General features: G+C 48.2%; 2 protein-coding genes across 6 annotated transcripts in view; one reads left to right on the forward strand and one right to left on the reverse strand.

Moving 5' to 3' along the window:
* chrm2a (cholinergic receptor, muscarinic 2a) overlaps positions 1-7997 on the forward strand; it is a 58408-nt gene extending 50411 nt beyond the window's left edge. Inside the window, exon 3 of the mRNA XM_035616627.2 lies at positions 1307-7997. Coding sequence (XP_035472520.1) covers positions 1351-2856 — 1506 coding nt within the window. The 5' untranslated portion in view covers positions 1307-1350 and the 3' untranslated portion in view covers positions 2857-7997. The remainder of the gene's footprint in view (positions 1-1306) is intronic.
* A 1249-nt stretch (positions 7998-9246) lies between these two features.
* Positions 9247-18608, reverse strand: part of ptn (pleiotrophin) — a 33277-nt gene continuing 23915 nt past the window's right edge. For all 5 annotated transcript variants that reach the window (XM_035616644.2, XM_035616652.2, XM_035616661.2 and 2 more), the window contains 4 exons: positions 17351-17445; positions 16454-16627; positions 14371-14532; positions 9247-9988 (listed from right to left, as the gene is read on the reverse strand). In XM_035616644.2, coding sequence (XP_035472537.1) covers positions 9933-9988; positions 14371-14532; positions 16454-16627; positions 17351-17444 — 486 coding nt within the window. In that variant the 5' untranslated portion in view covers position 17445 and the 3' untranslated portion in view covers positions 9247-9932. The remainder of the gene's footprint in view (positions 9989-14370; positions 14533-16453; positions 16628-17350; positions 17446-18608) is intronic.

Below are 18608 nucleotides of genomic sequence, written 5' to 3' on the forward strand. Positions count from 1 at the left end.
CGCGCCCGTCATGTCCGAACCGAGGAGTGCCGAAGGCACCAGGTGGGCAGTATCCGTCCGCGGGACGCAGAGCGGTGGGACCACACCGCTCCTGATATCAAAGGGCCGCCAGGCGCCCAGACCGAGGCCGGTTTGTGAATCAAAGCGCGGTTAAGAGCGAGGCGAGGACTGGCGGGCCACTCCGGGATCAAAAGAACTCTTCCACAACCCGCCGCACGAGGAGAATGTTTAAGTGCGAGTTGGAAATAGACCCTTTTGAAGATAAAGTGTCCGCTCCAATTTTGTCAATAATTCCTTTTAAAGATTTTTTTTCTCTCTCTCGTTCGTGTGGTGGGAGGAAGATTGATCTTAACACGCTTTTGAAAGAAAAACACATGCACCAGACAGAAAGAAATGGAAAGACAGTAACTGGAGCCACAAGCCTCTCTTGAGGCGCTGTGTGGCAGGAGCCTGGGACAACGGGCGAGCTTTGAGATAGACATCAGTGGAGACGCAACATGCTTTGGGCTGACGGCAAAGACCTTTTTCATATGCATCACGCGGTATTTGAACCTTGGGGAGATTCATTTGTTTGCCGTCACGGGTTCAAACTCTGCATTTGAGAAAAAAAACCAATGGATCATGTCACGGAAAAAACGGGCTTTGTCCGTTCTGCAAAACAACATCTTCCTAACAGCGATTGGTTGGAAATTGGAAGTTGTGCTTTTATCCGCGTTGAGGGCTGCGGTTGTGTGACACTATCAGGCACTAATGCGCAGCTCCCTTTTTAATGTTTTCTTCTGCCCCTAATGAAGTACAGTAGGTGTTTAATGGGGAAATTATTAAACACGCACTGATTACGAAAAAACACATCTGTGCCAGATATCTGTGCTTCTAATTACCAATGTAATTAGTGTATATTCAAATTTGCCACCGTTTTCGTTTTTAGACTAAAAGCTGACGTTACGCAGAAAAGGGCGTCCTGGCATGTATTTATATTTTATAATCTACCACTGGATCATTAATAGTCTTTCCCCCGAATCACATCATGAAGAACTTTGCATTTTTTTTGGCATATTGAATATCTTTTTATTGAATGTGGCTAAAATGAATGAATGCATATTAAAGGATTTTATCCTTTGAATCATCCTCTTGGATGTGCGTCTGTGCAAAGAGTGGGGAGATCTTTTGTGAGTCGTGAAGAATAGTCCAGAATGAGACTCTAACTTTCTGTTTGCCACTAAAGATGTATAAAAAATGACTCACATCATGACACAGTCCTCATTCTAATTCCCCTCTTTCTGTTTTGTTCTTCTCTCCTTTGTAGGTGCCATCTGAGTAGGCGGTGGCAAACGAAAAAGACCAAATGCCATGGACGTATTCAATTTCACCTACTGGAACGCCTCCGAAGGCAACGGCACGGACGCGGCGGGCGAGAGCGAGAGCGCCTACAAGACCGTGGAGGTGGTGTTCATCGTGTTGGTGGCCGGCTCCCTCAGCTTGGTCACGGTCATTGGGAATATCCTGGTCATGCTTTCCATCAAAGTCAACAGGAACCTACAGACCGTCAACAACTACTTTTTGTTCAGCCTCGCGTGCGCCGACCTGATTATCGGACTGTGCTCCATGAACTTGTACACGGTCTACATAGTGATAGGCTACTGGCCCCTGGGGCCGGTGGTGTGCGATCTGTGGCTCGCCCTGGACTATGTCGTCAGCAACGCGTCCGTCATGAACCTCCTCATCATAAGCTTCGACAGGTACTTCTGCGTCACCAAGCCCCTCAGCTACCCCGTCAAACGGACCACCAAGATGGCAGGCATGATGATTGCGGCGGCCTGGGTCCTGTCTTTCGTCCTCTGGGCGCCGGCCATTCTCTTCTGGCAGTTCATCGTCGGCGGGCGGACGGTTCCCGAGAGGGAGTGCTACATCCAGTTCTTCTCCAACGCTGCCGTCACGTTTGGCACCGCCATCGCCGCCTTTTACCTGCCCGTCATCATCATGATCCAGCTCTACTGGCAGATCTCCAGGGCGAGCAAGAGCCGCGTGAAGAAGGACCCCCGCAAACCGTCGGGAGCCAACCCGGAGCCCCTGTCGCCCGTCCAGAGGAGGAACAACACGCCCAAACCTAGCAACAACAACGTGCCCGGGGAGGACGCCGGGCATTCCCAGAGCCAGAGCGCCGACGCCGGGGCCAACGAGCACGACGGGAAACTGCAAAACGGCAAGGGCCCCTCGTCAAACGCCGAGGGAGAAGCCGAAGGCGACGACGCAGCGAGGGAGAACTGTGCGGCCGGGGAAGAGAAGGAGAGCTCCAACGACTCCACGTCTGGCAGCGCGGCTGCGTCCAACCAGAAGGAAGAGGAGACGGTGCCGTCCGCCGCCAACTCCAGCCTCGGGACGAGTCAGCCGCCGGCGCGTCAGCGCGCCAAGGCGGGCGCCTCCAAGCTGACCTGCATCAAGATCAAGACGAAGTCGCCCAAGGGCGACTGCTACACGCCGTCCAACGCCACCGTCGAGATCGTGCCGGCGTCGGAGCGGCAGAACCAAGTGGCGCGGAAGATCGTGAAGATGACCAAGCAGCCGCCCGTCAAGAAGAAGAAGGGGCCGCCGTCGCGGGAGAAGAAGGTCACCCGCACCATAATGGCCATCCTGGTCGCCTTCGTGGCCACCTGGACTCCGTACAACGTGATGGTGCTCATCAACACCTTCTGCTCCAGCTGCATCCCCAACACGGTGTGGACTATCGGTTACTGGCTGTGCTACATCAACAGCACCATCAACCCGGCCTGCTACGCCCTGTGCAATGTCACGTTCAAGAAGACATTCAAGCACCTGCTCCTCTGCCAATATAAGAACATCAGATCGGCCAGATAGACACGGAAGAGCCTGAAGTACGAGTGTCTGTGCGCGCGTGTGTGTGTGTGTGTGTGTGTGTGTGTGTGTGTGTGTGTGTGTGTGTGTGTGTGTGTGTGCCGTCCATGTTTATGTTTATGTGCGTGTGAAAGACGTTTGTGTGCATGGTAGAGGACCGTAAGAGTATATTTGAAATGACTGTCCATTCATTTTACTATAATTTTTCAGATTTTCTCTCAATAACCGCTTGCAGCACTCGACACCGGTTGCGTTGAGGTGCGCTGTGCAGAAGCAGGAAGGTTGTGGAAGATTCGGTGGAGTTTTAAACTAAAAAAAAGAACCAAATCAAGCTTGTGTATAGCGGAGAGCACTTCAGAGTGACACTGAGTGAAAGGACAAAATATATTTTAAAAAAGCGGAACAAGATCTATGCCGTACAAAAAACAAGACAACTTCAAACTGGGGACAATAGGGCTGACTGAATTTACAAACCTCCAAAGTTTGAAGTTCAGTGAAGATACCTGTACATAACTGTACATAACTGTGTATCCTCTGATCTGTGTGTGTGTGTGTGTGTGTGTGTGTGTGTGTGCGTGTGTGTGTGTGCGTGTGTGTGTGCCCCCTGTCTCTCCGTCCGTCTGCGATCATCACCCTGGCACTTCCCAACCAGCAGCATGTAGAATTAAAACCGGGCCTCGTGTGGTGGTTTTGCCGCCGACGTGGACGAAGCCTAGGAGTTATAAAAGCTGTGGGACGATCAGGCCACCAGGGATGAATTTGAATTCAGAGTGTTTTGCCAAAATCGCACAAAAAAAAAACAACTAAATCTGTCAACAACTTTCTGCTTCCGCCTCCAGAACAATTGGGTGGAATCAAAATATGACATTTAAGAAAAGACAAAATATCCTCAGCAGCCGATCCTAACGGTGTCCCGGTTACGTAACCTCACTGAGCACATGCATTGGTACAACCTTTTCTTCTCAGTTGGCAGTGAGAAAATTCATTTTTGTTTGTTTTTCGAACCATGTACGACTAAATTTGACATGAATACAGGATGCCGATCCATATGTTGCCATCAAGTAGGAGGGGCACAGATGTGTCCGTTGGGTGGAGGTGTGCCGTGAATACCCTCAGATGAAATCTGTCCCAGCTTGAATTTAAAGGAGCATTTCACCATTTTGGGAAATGCGATTGTTCACTTCTCTCGATAATGATGACTTCCACATCATCGCCTCAGCTCGTCCGTCCGCCGACGGGACGCCGGCTTGTTTGTTACGGTGGCTGTTCAGATGTTAATGTTTCGCTGTCAAGTCGTTGGCCGCTGCGAGGAAGGCGCCTCCTACTGCAGCGAGTGAAACAGGTGGTCGGAGCTCAGAGCTGTGGGAAAGCGTTGTTTCAGTCATACTGTTTCCTTTATGAATTATTTTGGGGAGGTTGTGTGTGTGTGTGTGTGTGTGTGTGTGTGTGTGTGTGTGGGAGAGATTAACGGTGTGATGCCACAGCGTGTGCCGTAGTGTACTGATGGTGACTGAAGGCCTGTGTGTGTGTGTGTGTGTGTGTGTGTGTGTGCTCCAAGAGTGGAGTTAACTTCTGATCACAGGTTTCTACCTTAGTGATTTCAATAAGGGCTACTTCTGCGTCTCTACATCTTTTGTAAACCATCTCATTTCTATTTCAAAAAGCAAAAACAACAATCAGTATGAGTTAAGTCCATATTCTTAGATTAAAAGTAATAAATAGCTGTGCTTATATTTCAATTAGAAGAAAAAGAACATCAATCCACCGTTCTGTCTGCTCGCGCGCGTCATGTCATCATTTCGCACTATTAGACAACTCTCCGTCGTACAGTGTGCTCCCCAGCTGGATTTATGAATATGCAGGAGATGTGCATTTGCCACCGGGAGGTCTCCAGCGGTGCCTCGTGAGGGGGAGGGGCCTGCACCGAGGAGCTCCTCAAGGCCTGCCGCCTTCACAGCGAGATGTGGGACGGATCCCTGCAATGAAAACTCCCCGTGAGGCTCATGATCAGATGACGGGACGACCCCCCCCCCCCCCCCCCCCCCCCCATTTCTGCCTCATTTGAGGTCATGAAATGTAAATATGACATATGCACTCATTAGCTTGTTCTATAATTAATTCTCTCTCTTTTCCTTTGTCCTGCACTAACTGGCGAGGATAACTTATATGCCAGGATAAACATCCTGGCATTCAAATGTCATAGCTGTTTCGCACGCTGGCATTTAGGTTTCAGCTAAATGGTACATGCTTTATTAAAATAGCAGATATCCTGAAGCTCTGGATGGTTCCTCCACGTACAGTAGCTCCGGCGTGTAGCTGCGCATCGCTGACGGAAGAAGCGTTCAGGTCCTCAGTTAAGTTAAATTGAAAAAAAAAAATCACACATTTTCCAAAAGGTCCTGCGAAGTTTTAACTCGACAGATTTGTCAAGGCTGAGAAAATCACACTCGCGGCAGCAAGGGAAGTTTTGAGCCCCTGCAAACAGTCTGCACGCCACGAGGGAAGAAACAAAAGAAAGTTTCTCATGGGAACTTATTTATTGTTTCTTCCATTGCTCACAATAGGATTAAAAAAAAAAGAATTCAAAAACTTTATAGGATTTTTAAAAGCCTGAATCCTGTGAATGGACTTCAATTCGTGATATTTCGTCCTTTGCTGCATAAATATTCTCCGTACCTTTTTGTCTAATTTGACTCCCACACAACATTTTAGAAGTGCAGAATGAGGAATATCTGTTGCTTCCCTCTGATTATTATATCATAAACTGAACATCTTTGAGGTTTGGTTGGTTCGACAGGACAAGACATGACGCGGAGATGAAGTTGGCCGACTTCATCTCGAGGTGAATTTTTGATTCCTCTCCCAATTTTCTGGCAATTTATTGAGAAATCAAACCGTAAGTGATTGTCACTCTTTCCAAACTCTCTACAGAAGCACGGGTATGAAGGAAGTGAAACATCTAAGTAATAAGTACAGCGCTTGTTCGTTTCGTTCCGCCACTGTCACATGGACGGCCCCATATTTTTTCATCTACCCGAGCAGCTTGGACGGGAACTCGGGCGTCCCACCAATCCGTCGCGCCGATAAGTGGAGAGCCGCGTCTGTCCGACATCTGTCTCGCATCTCAGCGGCAGTTAAGAGCCTCTCGGAATATCGGATTAATCTTTCGCTAAAGCTGTCGTTTGAGTGATACCAGCAGCGGAGTGAGTGGCTCGAGGCGGTGGTCCAGCGGGGGGGGGTCCCGGGTCTGAGCAGCTGCCTGGGTGTCTGACGAGAAGGTGATGGCAGTTTATCACCTGCTGGGAGAAGGGGGGACGTGGCGTGTTTATCTCCGCGCCGTTCACTTTCAGCAACAGGAGCAAAGTTCCCGTCGAGCCCTTTCCCTCTTGAGAGAGAGACGAGAACAAAACGTTTGTTCGTGTATCAGGTGTTTCTCTCGTGGCGCAAGGGGGTGGGGGGTGGGGGGGGGCTTAGAGAGTGGCTGTCACATGCATGCGAGGGAGGAAGCCGGCTGATGGGAGCCCCAAGGTGAACACTTTGTACATGTGAAACAGATAAGCTTGTCTTTGTAGTCATGGTTACCGGGGGGGATGATGGAGGAGCTACAGGATCCTGCTCTTTGCGCGTGCACCATGTTTGGAGAAGTCACAGCCGCTCGGCGAAGGTCAGCCTAGGGGCCCCGAGCGTCCCAGACCAAACCTGCCGCCGGGTCGTGGACACAGCGTGGCGCCGTTTCTCTCACCGCATCTCATCTTCCACGGCTCTCCTTTGTTTACACGCGATCACAAAACCTGTGCGCGTCGTGTTCCTTCCGTCCGTCCGTCCGTCCCGGGCGACCACCGTCTCCATCGCGTGACTCCACGCGGTCACCACGTGCCGTCAGAGCTAGCTGGGCTCCCTCTTCACACGGCTTACGTCAAAGGGCTATACGCTCCTTCTACGGAGTTACACACGCATGACGCGTGAACGTTGAATCAGAGACTCGCCTCGAAAAAGGAATTCAAGGTTTTTTCTCTCTCCGGGCTTCTCTCTCTCTCGCTGAGAAGGATCCCAACAAATCTTGAGAACGCAGCAGCCGAGTAGACGCTGTGGGGCGGAAAAGTATATAGATATAGATATATATATAGATATATATCTATATATATACACAGTATATCGCCAGATTGTACAGAGCAATTTGCAGTGCCTTACTTAGTGACATAAACAAATTGCTCTTTTATCCTCCAACCCCCTGTCCCAACTTTAGTGTGTGTGTGTGTGTGTGTGTGTGTGTGTGTGTGTGTGTGTGTGTGCGTGCGACACAGCCTTTCCAAGTTGCTCTTTTCTTTCTTTCGTTCGTTCTTTCTTTTTTTTTGTCAAAGATAATGCGCTTTCCTCAGCTCTCGGCTCCTAATGTCCATCTTAACAGCCACCGCCTGATTGCAGAAGTAATAAAAGTTTGGACCGAACGATGCACAATCATCGTCTCTGCGCCCTTTTTTTTTTCTCTCTCTCTCTCAATTTCTCAAAAACTGTACAGTCACAGTTTTTAAAGATCCGACAGAAACGGCGTTGCACTATTTTTTTTCCTTCTTCTTCTCACAAATGTGTATGTGTGACGTTTGTGTGTGTGTGTGTGTGTGTGTTTTCATATTCATCATATGGGAAATTGTGCTATTCCCTGAAAACCTTCTGTCATTATATTGAGATCAGTCCCATCATTTGTGTGTGTGCGTGCGTGCGTGCGTCTTGCTGTGTTTTTTTCAATGGCATCCTCAGCGTGAAGACATCATGAAACTATTGCTATTGTTGCACACATCAGGGGAAGATGCACACACACACACACACACACACACACGTGTTCCGACTGTCTGTGTTTCTCTCCGTCATCATCGCTCCTCTCCTCTTTTCGGAAAAAAAAAATCTCTTTCTTTAGCGACAAGCTTCCAAAGACTCACTCTCACAAGACACTGCGGCCTTGCGTGCCACATGGTTTTCATACAAATACGTTATTATTATTATATTGTACATTTTTTTTTATAAAAATCTGTTTGTTTTCTTTCCTCTCTATCATTGTATAAAGTACAAATGTATGATTATAAATCAGAATATTATCAGTGTACAGCCAGAGAGTTTTCCTTTTTGGGGGGGGGGGGGGGGGATTTTAAAAAAACAGTCTATGAAGATGAATATAAAATATTAATGGGATTCGAAAAGTGATTATAAAAGTAGAAAGTATAAATGTGTTTTTCTGGAGGAATCGATTTGCAGAGACCCCCCCCCCCCCCCCCGGGATCCACAGGTTTTAACCTCGGGAGCAGACTTTTGTTGCCAGGAAGAAACAGAGAAACTCAAAAGTTTGTTCAGGAAGCGGGAAGCTGGATTTTTGATTTCACCTGTACATTTGTTGCGAGGCTTTCCGCCTCACCTCGGAGGGAGGCTGGTCGCCGTTGACATTCTTAACATCCGGGGGAGAAGATGGTTTTTCTTTTCTCTCTCTCTCTCTCTCTCTCTTTCTGTGGAGGTTAAGCTCTTTGACCTGATCTGAACTCTTAGGGGGTCACGATAAACGTTATGGATTTTTGAAACAAAATGAAGAAAAAAATAAATAATTCTACTCAGTAGCCTGCTGCAAGTGTTCAATGTACATACAACAGTGTTCATTTTTCATTTACTTCTGTACGTAGATGTCCATTGTGTATTATTCATCCACTGTGGCTTGTGGCTTCTCTCGCAATAGGAAAAAAAAGAACGACATTTGAACAGTCTATTGTTTGCACTGTATATATATACGATAATACATTATATGTAATTCGGATGCCGTACATTTGAAATGTACATACACGTGTTTAATAGCTACTTATCTGAATGTTCCCCCACTTATTCCCTTCTCTCCCACTATGATACTTCCCCCGTACAGTAACAACCGTATTGATTTCCTTTCCTTTTTTTCTTCTTCTTTTTTTTAAATGGATTATTGATTCTTGGTCCGGGACAATGAGTGTTAATATCACCGACCGCCCGCAGTGTACGACGCTGTGAGACGGGGGACCGTGAGGTTGGTGACGTTGTGCCATATTCTCTTCAGAATGGAAATTCAAATAAAAAAATATATGAAATGTGTTTGAAATGGTGGCAGGGCTTGTTTTTTTTTTTTTTACAGTGCACGAGATAGAAAGAGAAGCACGTTGTGGGGATCTCTACGATTTTATTTCATTTTTTTTTTACTTTTTGAAATGTAACAAAGGGGCAAAGGTTATACGTCCAACTGAGGACTACAATTGTGAGGGGTTTTTAATAATTCCTTTTTACAGCCAGGAGGCTGGAGAGTAAAAATCAGTGTATAAATTGAGGTACAACAGAGCAGCAGGAGGAAAAAGACAAACTAAAAAAACAGTTACACAAACACGTGGAGCGGGTACGTCATGCAGCCTCCAGACAGAACGAGCTGGTTTATTCTTATTGGAAACGGGGGGGGGAAATAATATATCATAGCACATCGGAAGAGAAAGAGTAATAATTAACTCGAGTCACTTTGCGGAAAAAATTGCTAAGGACGACAACTTATTTTTCTTTTTCGACTTGTTGTTGTTGTTGCTCAAATTAATGAAGTGAAGATGTTTCCCAGCTTCACTTTTCACAAACTGCCTCATTATGTCGCCGCACGGACCAATGAGCTTCTTTTTTTTCCCCCCTCCCAAATTAGAGTGAGACCAACGCATCTGTGAAACAAATCCCGTCCAATTTGTTCCTGGGGAAAAAGAAAGAACGGAAAAAGAAAAAAAAAAAGAATTCCTCGCTAGCAATAACATCATTAGGTGAGAACACTAGTAAACAAATCTCCGTATTCATTATTTGTCCCTACACCGCTGTGCATTATCATCTCCTACTGTATTTATTTCGTACAAGTCGCATCTCATCAGCTGCTAGAAAGAGAAGAAAGGGGGGGAAGAGTACGCGTCGTCACTAGAAGTCGTATTTCCACTGGGTTTCCTGTTCAACCTACAAGGACACGCAAAGGAGGAGCTGTGTTGAAATAGGGGCGGCGGCGGCGGCGGCCATGTTTTTATCCTCTTCCTCCCTCGCGGACCACGACCTCCTCAGTCCATTTGGGTGCGATCTCGCTTCTTGCCCTCCTTCTTTTGCTTCTTTGCATCTGCAGGAAAGACAAAAGACATGCAGAGTTTTTGCGCGACGTGTAAAAAAATGATTCAGCAACCTCCCGCAAACCAGCTGCGTCCCCTTTCTCTCGACCTGCAGACTTTCTGGCGCAGCGGTTTCTTCCCGACCAGACGTCTTCGTCTCTCAGTCCGACCGTCTCGTCTCTGTATCTTTTTCCGTCTTTACAAATGTGCAGCGGTGGTGAAATAAGAAACGGGCCTTTGAAATTCTTCGCGGGACGAAGAGGGAAAAAATACCCAAGCATCCGTGACCGAATTGGTCTCGTAACTTCCCGCCCTCCTGCGCTCGCAGTGGGATGCACGTTGTTGTTGCATAAGTTGACATCTGCTCGTGCTTTTGATCGTCTCGGTCAAACGCCCGGTGTGGTCGGAAAAGAAAGAAGAAATGAAAGAGCAACCGTCTCACAGACATCGACCGCCGATGATTCACTGGAGCTATATTTGTGTTTTTATACTGTTTTTATACTGTGTGTGTGCGTGCGTGCGTGCGTGCGTGTGCGTGTGTGTGTGTCAGGAAGGGAAAAATGCTATCTTATCATCTCTCATTAATAATAAAATATATCATATATTACACATGGTCCAATTTATGAATCCGCCTCAGTTTCTGTTGGGAAAAAAAGGATGCTCACAATTTCTGCACTTCTCATGTATTAAAAAAGAATATATAAATATCTAGATGTTTGGCAGCGGCAAGCTCTTCGTCTTATGACACGATGGAGAGAGAGACGTCATCCCCGGCTAATCCCACACCCCTTTTTTTGTTTTCGACGTGGTCCAGAGCAACTGCGCTCGCTGCTAAATTCAGATCCTCCCACATCCCTCGCCTCGGTTCACATTCACTGCTGAACGTGGTTCAGACGAGTCGAATGTGGAGTAGAGAAAAAACGCTTCTCCCATGTTACTTTCGCAGGGTCCGACATTCGAAACCTTGGATCCGTTATAAAAATTGTTGCTCCCGCCATCAATTGAACTCCCAAACAGCTCATAAAATAAGAACAAATCACCTTAATTAGTACTTTTGATACTTCAAGTACATTTTCATAAATATGTAATACGTTGGACCTGAGCCTTTCGTTGAGGCTGAAAATCAACTCTGGCGTCTCCCAAACACCCGCCGCTGAAAGAGAAGACGGGGGACCTTGAGGTTTTTTCTACAGGCATTCACGATGTCTCAGTTCTGTCACTCTTTGTTCTCTCCTCCGCCTCCTGCGGGGGGGTGGTGGGGTGGTGGTGGTGGTGGTGGTGGGGGGGTGGGGGGGGGGGTTGGGGGGGGGGGGGGGGGGGGGGGGGGGGGGGTGTTGTCTGTGTGGATCACCTGGACCAGACAGCCAAGACACGCATCTCTGAATCTCTCCAATCGCTCTCCCGGCGGTGCTTCTCGCCATTGTCTCACTCCTGGAAAAATCTTCAAACGACAGACAGCGACCCCCCCCCATCCTGGACCCCACCTGAGGATGCTGCTCGGAATTGCAGATTTGACCGGGGCACGTCTCAGCCTCCCAGCCCGGGGCTTAGGTAGCCTCTCCCCCCTCCTCTCCTCTCTCCGTCTCAGTCCCTCCGAAGCCAAACATTTGTTTGGTGTTGTTTTGCTCCCATAAGCCCCCTTGATCCTGACTGCGTCTCTGCCGCTGTCATCCCCCTTCTTCCTTTTGCACCTTCGCCTCTCCGGCTGTCACTCCGCATCCGGGCAATCCGGCCTTCATCAGAGCGGAGGCGCGCAGGTACGGCCGTGGACCAAAACACATTTTCTCGCACTTGGGAATATTTATTCACATATTCCGACACAGAGAGCTCACGACCCACACATGCACCTGCATCACGACACTGAATTAAATTCGAAAAAGCTGAATAACCGCCCGTAGCTCTCTTCGGGGATATCTATATATTTTTACATTTAGGCCATACAGTGGAAACTGAAAGTGTCTGAGGGGTTAAATCAATACATTTCAGATGAGATTCTATACATTTGCTAAGAAGCAAACAAATATATAATTTAATGCTTGTATGCCTTTTCCAGAGACGTGGCAGCCGGGTGGAGTAAATTGGCTGTGGGTGTTGAGTTTGAGTGTGATGGACGCCGATAGATTGGATAACCTGTCACTCTCACGCGTTGCATAGTGGGAACAGGTTGCATCCCCCACAGCTCAGAAACAACTTAAATCAATGTGGATGGATTGTGCCCCCTTTGCTCTGCCTCTAAAACTCCTAAACACGCGTTGGTTTCTCGAGAGGACCGTCTCACGTTCAAGCAAATACTTGTCACACAAAATGAAAGGACACTGGCCCGCCACCCCTGCACATGTTTGACCCATAAATCCACGGCCGTCTCGCAGATGGCACGGACGGGCGGCGCTCCCTCGACTAACGGGGCCACATAAAAACCCTCAAGACAAAAGGTGGAGCAGGCGGACAGGTGTTCCAGTCGCACTGCATGACATCCTGGAGGCCCGTCCGGAAAAAAGTGCTTATCTTCTAATTTGGGGGCTTCGGCCGACTGCGGTTGTTTGACGAAGTGACAGCGAGGTTAAGCAAACCGCGAGCGCAAACCCCCCCCACGCGTGCATGTCATCTGCCGGGGCGCGATAAGAGGCCGCGGTTTTACGACCGTTGGCAGCATTTTCATGCACTCATCATCATCCTGTTTGGACAACGGGACGCCCGCCGCGAGGTCTGCCACATCCGTGTTTGCAACAAAAATGAACAAAAAGAGAGGGGGGGGTGGGGTTGGATTGACTCGCTCGGGATGAAATCTCAACACCGATCCCACCGAGGGCAACGCCGCGATATGTTCCACTTTGGCGTCCGCATGGTCATTCGCTGCCTCTCCCGTTGGCACAAACTCTTGTGTCAGCTCTGACAGCTTCCCATTTCCCAGGGAAGACAAAGAAAAAAAGCCCCCTGACTCCAGTGCCTCTGACAAGCCGGGGGGAAAAAGGTGAAAGCGTGTAATTACAGCTGAATAGCGAGTTGACCTCTTGACCCCGCCGGCCTCGACGCCGTCGCTCACCGGCTTCCACTTGGCACGTAAGTAGGTTGGATTTCCGTCCCGCCGACTTGCGTCTTGAATGTGAATTCGAATCATGGCCCAAGATTAAAATCATTTGTGAAAGGGGGGGGGGCACAGTCATAATTGTGGAGCAGAGAGAAAGGTCGCGGCGGCGGTTGATTTGTCAGAGTTCAATTGAAATTCTCTTCTTTCTGTTTCTGTTTCGACCAGTGTTATATTATTATTATTATGATTATTATGAAGAAAAAATCAAACGCTGCGAGGTACGCGCGCTCGTCGGCGGGAAGACGAGCAGTTCAGCTGCAGAGAGACGGAGGCGGCCGACTGGTAAACATCCCCGCAGCCGTGATCAAATAAACAAACCCACTAATCTAATTTTCCCCAGGCAACTGTTTACAATAATTCGACAGTGCTGGAATAATTCCCCTCTTAAATCAACAGTTTGCTTAACTTTTGTTGGGGGGGGGATCCAAATCAATCTGATGTCACGGGAGAGTGAATAGAAACGTTTCCAGTCCCTGCACGGCTCTGAACCTCTTTCCTGTCTGGAATGTAATTCAACTTTGGATTGTGAAAAAAAAATAAAATAAAATTCTTTGTGTGTTTGTCTCGGCTTGATTTGATTCCATTAAAATTTTATTGAGGTTGGGTTCGGGACAGTGTGATGGATTCCTTTTAATAAATGTTATTGCGGCGAGATGTGTTTCGGCGGGAGAAGCCCCTCGCCCTCGTCAATCCAAACGAGTGCTGACTTGGCGATCAGTGTTAGTCCGTGATGCATTGCGCTAATCACGTTGTACATTTTTAAATCTGTGTCGATGAGAATAAAATTGTGAGAGAAAAGCGCCAGAGGGGGCGACGCTTAACCTTTATTTAGTGTAGCCCAATCAGGCAACGCTAACTTTTTCGTATTGCACCCATTCCATTTCATGATGACGTCATCGTGACGTCATCTATCTAAACCACGTGATGACAATTCATCGGTCAATCTGAATAAACTGTGCTCACTACCTACCAAGTGGCGACCCACCGACACGTCACCCATTGGTTTGTGAACTTCCGTTTTGAAGCATTAAGCATTTTGGCCGGCGCCATCTTTGTTCGTTGGAAACCAGAGGTAACCATATTTCGGAGGAGGAGCAGGGGGCGGGGCCTGACTGATCTAGGGCCAAACGCCTACGGTGCTTTATCGTCTATTTGACGCTTAATGGGACCACGATTTACAAAAATGAAGCCTTGAAACCACTGATCGAACCATAAACTCCTCAGGATAATGTTAACTGGCGTTACGAAATCGACCGCGGCCGTCGAGAGTTGCACTTTATCTCGTGACGATTCCGCTCTGCTCACCTTGCAGCTTGGTCTTGGGGGTCTTCCCGCAGGGCTTGGTGGCCGTGACCGTGTTGGCACAGGTGGCGTCCATGAGCGCCCGCTTCAGCACGCCCGTCCTGTTCTTCTTGCCCGTCGCCAGGTCGCACTCCCCCCACGCCTGGAAGTCATACTTGCATTCCCCTGTACGAGCGCACAGAGAGAGAGAGAGCAGATACCTAATTAGAACGCCTTTGTTCAGAAAACCTGGTCAAAACATTGCAGCTTCTACATTTGAATGGCCGTTTGACGAGCCGTTATATATTTGTCCAGGATCAACAGTCCTGCTCAAGCTGCTCCTATTAACGACAAAATTAAAATAGCTGATTGGGCGTTTGCCAACAGGGAGCAGATGGCGTGTTCATTCATCGATCTCACACCTCCTGTCGGATGAAGCGCGCCACGCGGATGAGTGCAATCGGAAAAAAAGCACAGAGCGCGGCTGCTGGTTTCGGGCCCCTGGAAAGTAACGGGACGGGTAGAATCTCAGGGAGCAGGGGAGTGAAAGCTCTGTGAGCAGCAACTGCAATAAATGCTGCCGTTCGATATTGAATTGAATCCATCTTTAACTCGGACCCCGGAGGAGGGCCGGATTGCTCCCCAGTGTGCACGTATGTGTGTGTGTGTGTGTGTGTGTGTGTGTGTTTGTGTACACTGTATTGCCCATGTCTCCCATACCCCCCCCCCCCCCCGGCCATTATTTTGTTGCCACTCTGGAGCCGGGGCTCCCTCGGGGCTGCGACACTCATTCGCCCCGGCTTCCTCTCGCATGAAAGCGTCGGGACGCCCTGTCACTGCCTCCTCTGAGATCCCAGGGTGGAGGGGATGGAGGGACGGAGGGAGCGGCGAGAGGGAGTGACAGGAGCCATTGTCGCGAAGAATCCTACAGGGGACTTCATGAGCATCCCTTAAAATGCTGCTCACATCATGAGGCATCAGTGATAATAATAATAAATACATTTATGTGCTTTTGATGAGAATATTTAAGTGAAGATTTTTAGTTATTGGATAATTGCCTCCGCAATTTATCTCTGAGAGAGAGACGGAGCGTCCTGCCAACGTCTTCTTCAAGGTGTCACACACAAGTAGGTCAGAGAGAGAAAACAATGGTCGCACAACTGTGAACACAATCCACAATCCCCACGTCCAGCCCGATTCCGCTACGAATTTGATGATGACTAATGTAGAAACTAAGTTTCGACGCCTTCGCTGAAGACGATGAAAGCGTCTTCCACCGGCAGTTGGATTATTATCATCCGTTAGTCCAAATAAGGCTGCAAATTTTGTATCCACCTCACATCATTAATGCACAAATCTGTGTGTCTGTCTGTCCGCTCATCCGTCCGACTTCAAACTTGTCAAACCTGAACCAAACTCCTCGAAAAAGACGCTGGATCCAGGCTGCAAGAATCCCCCTCCTCTAAAATTTAGGAAGGTCAATCAGGTCTCTTGTTTTACTTTTCAGTCTTTTCTTTACTCGAGGAACTTTCCATAACTTTAAAGGCCGCCATAATCTATACAGCCAGTCGGCCAGACCGTTACTTCCTGCGAGCGTGTTCATCACTCGTGACAGGCTCATTGCGGCGCCGCCTGACAGGCCTTACTGCGGGGAACAAAAGTCCCTCAGGCTTGTCACCGCGAGACATTTCACAAACCCCAGCCCCCCCACCCCTGAAAAAAGGCAAATGACAATTATTCCCCACCCCCTTGTTCTCCGACGACCACGTATCAAGTCTTCGGCAGACGGTTTCTGTCTGATTAGCGAGCTTTCTCACCCCCCCCCCCCATTGTGGGGAAATGGGGGCCATTGTTTGTGCGGGCGACAGGCGACAGGCCGCCGTGCATCACGTGCAGGTGGTGGGGCGAGGTGGACGGGCGACAGGCGCTCGCACGGGAAAAAAAGGGGGAAGTTTTTCTGGGTTAGTGGGCGTCGATTATGTATATTCTAATCAAAGGTCAACGTTTTACATTGGTCATGTCACGGCGTCTCTGAGGGATAATCTGGAAAAGCCTGTGGAAACCATTTCTACCCGACCGAAGACTCAAGTTTGAAAGCAACTCCGACCTCCGAACTTCTTCTTCCAGTTGCACGGGATCTTGCAGCGCTGGGTCTTGATGGTCTGCTTGCAGTCGGTGCCGGTGCGCGTCCCCTCCCGGGTGCCGAGACCGCAGTCGCCCTCGTTGGCCACGCACACGCTCCACTGCCACTCGCCGCAGTCCGACTTGCGCTCCTTCTTTCCTGCACAGCCAAACACACACACACACACACACACACACACACACACACACACACACACACACACACACACACACACACACACACACACACACACACACACACACACACACACACACACACACACACACACACACACACACACACACACACACACACACACACTCATGTCTTATAGGCCTCACATCTTCGGCTCGGGCAAAAAAAAAAACCCAACAATGTTTTAATTATAAAACATTAAGTGCTACACGCAATGTCTGTAAAAGCATTTATTCTTGGGACTTTTTTTTAATAATATTTCGAGGCAGTTGTAATTGGTTTTGGTGCTTGCACAAAATTTCCAATGCAAATGAACTTATTCTTATTTTGTCTCCCCCCCATTGAATTTAAATGAGGCTAAGTGTTGTTTTCTTTTACCCGAGAGGGATTTATCAGACTTATTCTTCTCTTTTTTTTGCGAGATATTGTCATTTGTTTCTGGTAAATTCTCAAAGGAGCCGAATCATTTTAACCTCACAGGCATTTTCCTTATTTATTTATATATATATATATATATATATATATATATGTATATATATGTTTTTTGAAAAAGTTGTGTCCAGTAAAATAAGTTGTCGCGAGGGACATTGTCAACGGAGCAGCCTGCGAGGACAGATTGCATTGTGCTGCATGCCGAAGAGGTAGAATGACAGGAAGCGCGTTCCCCTTCATCGTCCGCGCATTCACCTTGTTTCTCCGCTTTGCCTCCTTCGGCGGCCATCGCCGCCAGCACCAGGAGAGCCATCAGAGCCACCCGCGTCCACAGCTTCTGTCCATTCATTCTGCAAAAGAGAAGAACTCCATGAAGACCGTCTGCCTCGACCCGGATGGGCGTCGCTTTGGGGAGCGATAAAAAAAAAAAAGAAGAAGTCTCTTAAGAAGCCCTTGCTCTCTCATTCTTTGCTTGTAACATGCGTTTAGATAATTTTCTCAGAGATGAAGGTGTTGGATTGCCCGAGGCACAGCGGAGCAATTCCCGGCCTCTTAGACCAACCTTTACTGTGACACAGGAATTGACTGATTTCAGATTATAGGAAAAGAGCGACCTGGTATCGGGTATCTTGGAGAGATGAGTTGGATCTGTGGATCTCTAATTGAAACAGAGAATGTTTGCAAAACCGCAACCGGCCGAGCGACCGACCGGGGACACTTTATGGCGGATTCCATTTTCCGGTTTCGGACAGCGTCTGAGAATTCTACGTGACTACCGCATTCCACACAACGTAGTAAACATGGCGACTCACACGGAGGTCGGGTCCACCCCATGTAGCTACATTTAACTCATTCAGAGGGACGAAAAACATCGTGATTATACATATATGAACACATAGTAATGGACAATCTATTCCATTTCGGCGAATAATTCTTCTAAATATTACACACTGTAGCTTTAAGAACACACTGATGTGTGCGGGGGGGAAAAACAATAATCCTCTGTGTTTCAAATTCTCTTGGAAAGGTCTGGCAGGGAAAATAATAGGTGTTTGTCATTTGTTAATTAACTGCGAGCCGGCTCCTCGGAAAACCTCCGTCCCCGATGTGCGATGATTTCATCCCAACTTGAGACTTGGCGCACACAAAGTTGGAGTCTGGATCGGGGCCGGAGGACGGCGAACGCCTTCTGAAATTCAAATCAGGTTTTCCGCAACCTTTGTGTTCAATCATGAGATAGTTGTGGTGCAGCGTTTTATCTGGGACTTAATGTGGTTCATTACTTTTCCGAGACTCATAATGAGCCTGGAGGCAGCGGCCGCACAGTCTGTCGGCGCGGCAACGTTGTCTGAATCTCTACGCACGATTTCTTTTTTTAATAATACTTTTCAGACTGTGGCACGAACCCAGTTTTGAATGTTGACTCTTTAAGAGATTCCGAAAACTATTCATCAGAAATAAATCGTTGAATCCAAAACTGCGAGCAGCGCACAACAATGAGTCCTAAGAGTTC

The sequence above is a fragment of the Scophthalmus maximus genome, chromosome 12, assembly GCF_022379125.1.
Source record: "Scophthalmus maximus strain ysfricsl-2021 chromosome 12, ASM2237912v1, whole genome shotgun sequence".
Classification (NCBI taxonomy): Eukaryota; Metazoa; Chordata; class Actinopteri; order Pleuronectiformes; family Scophthalmidae; genus Scophthalmus; species Scophthalmus maximus.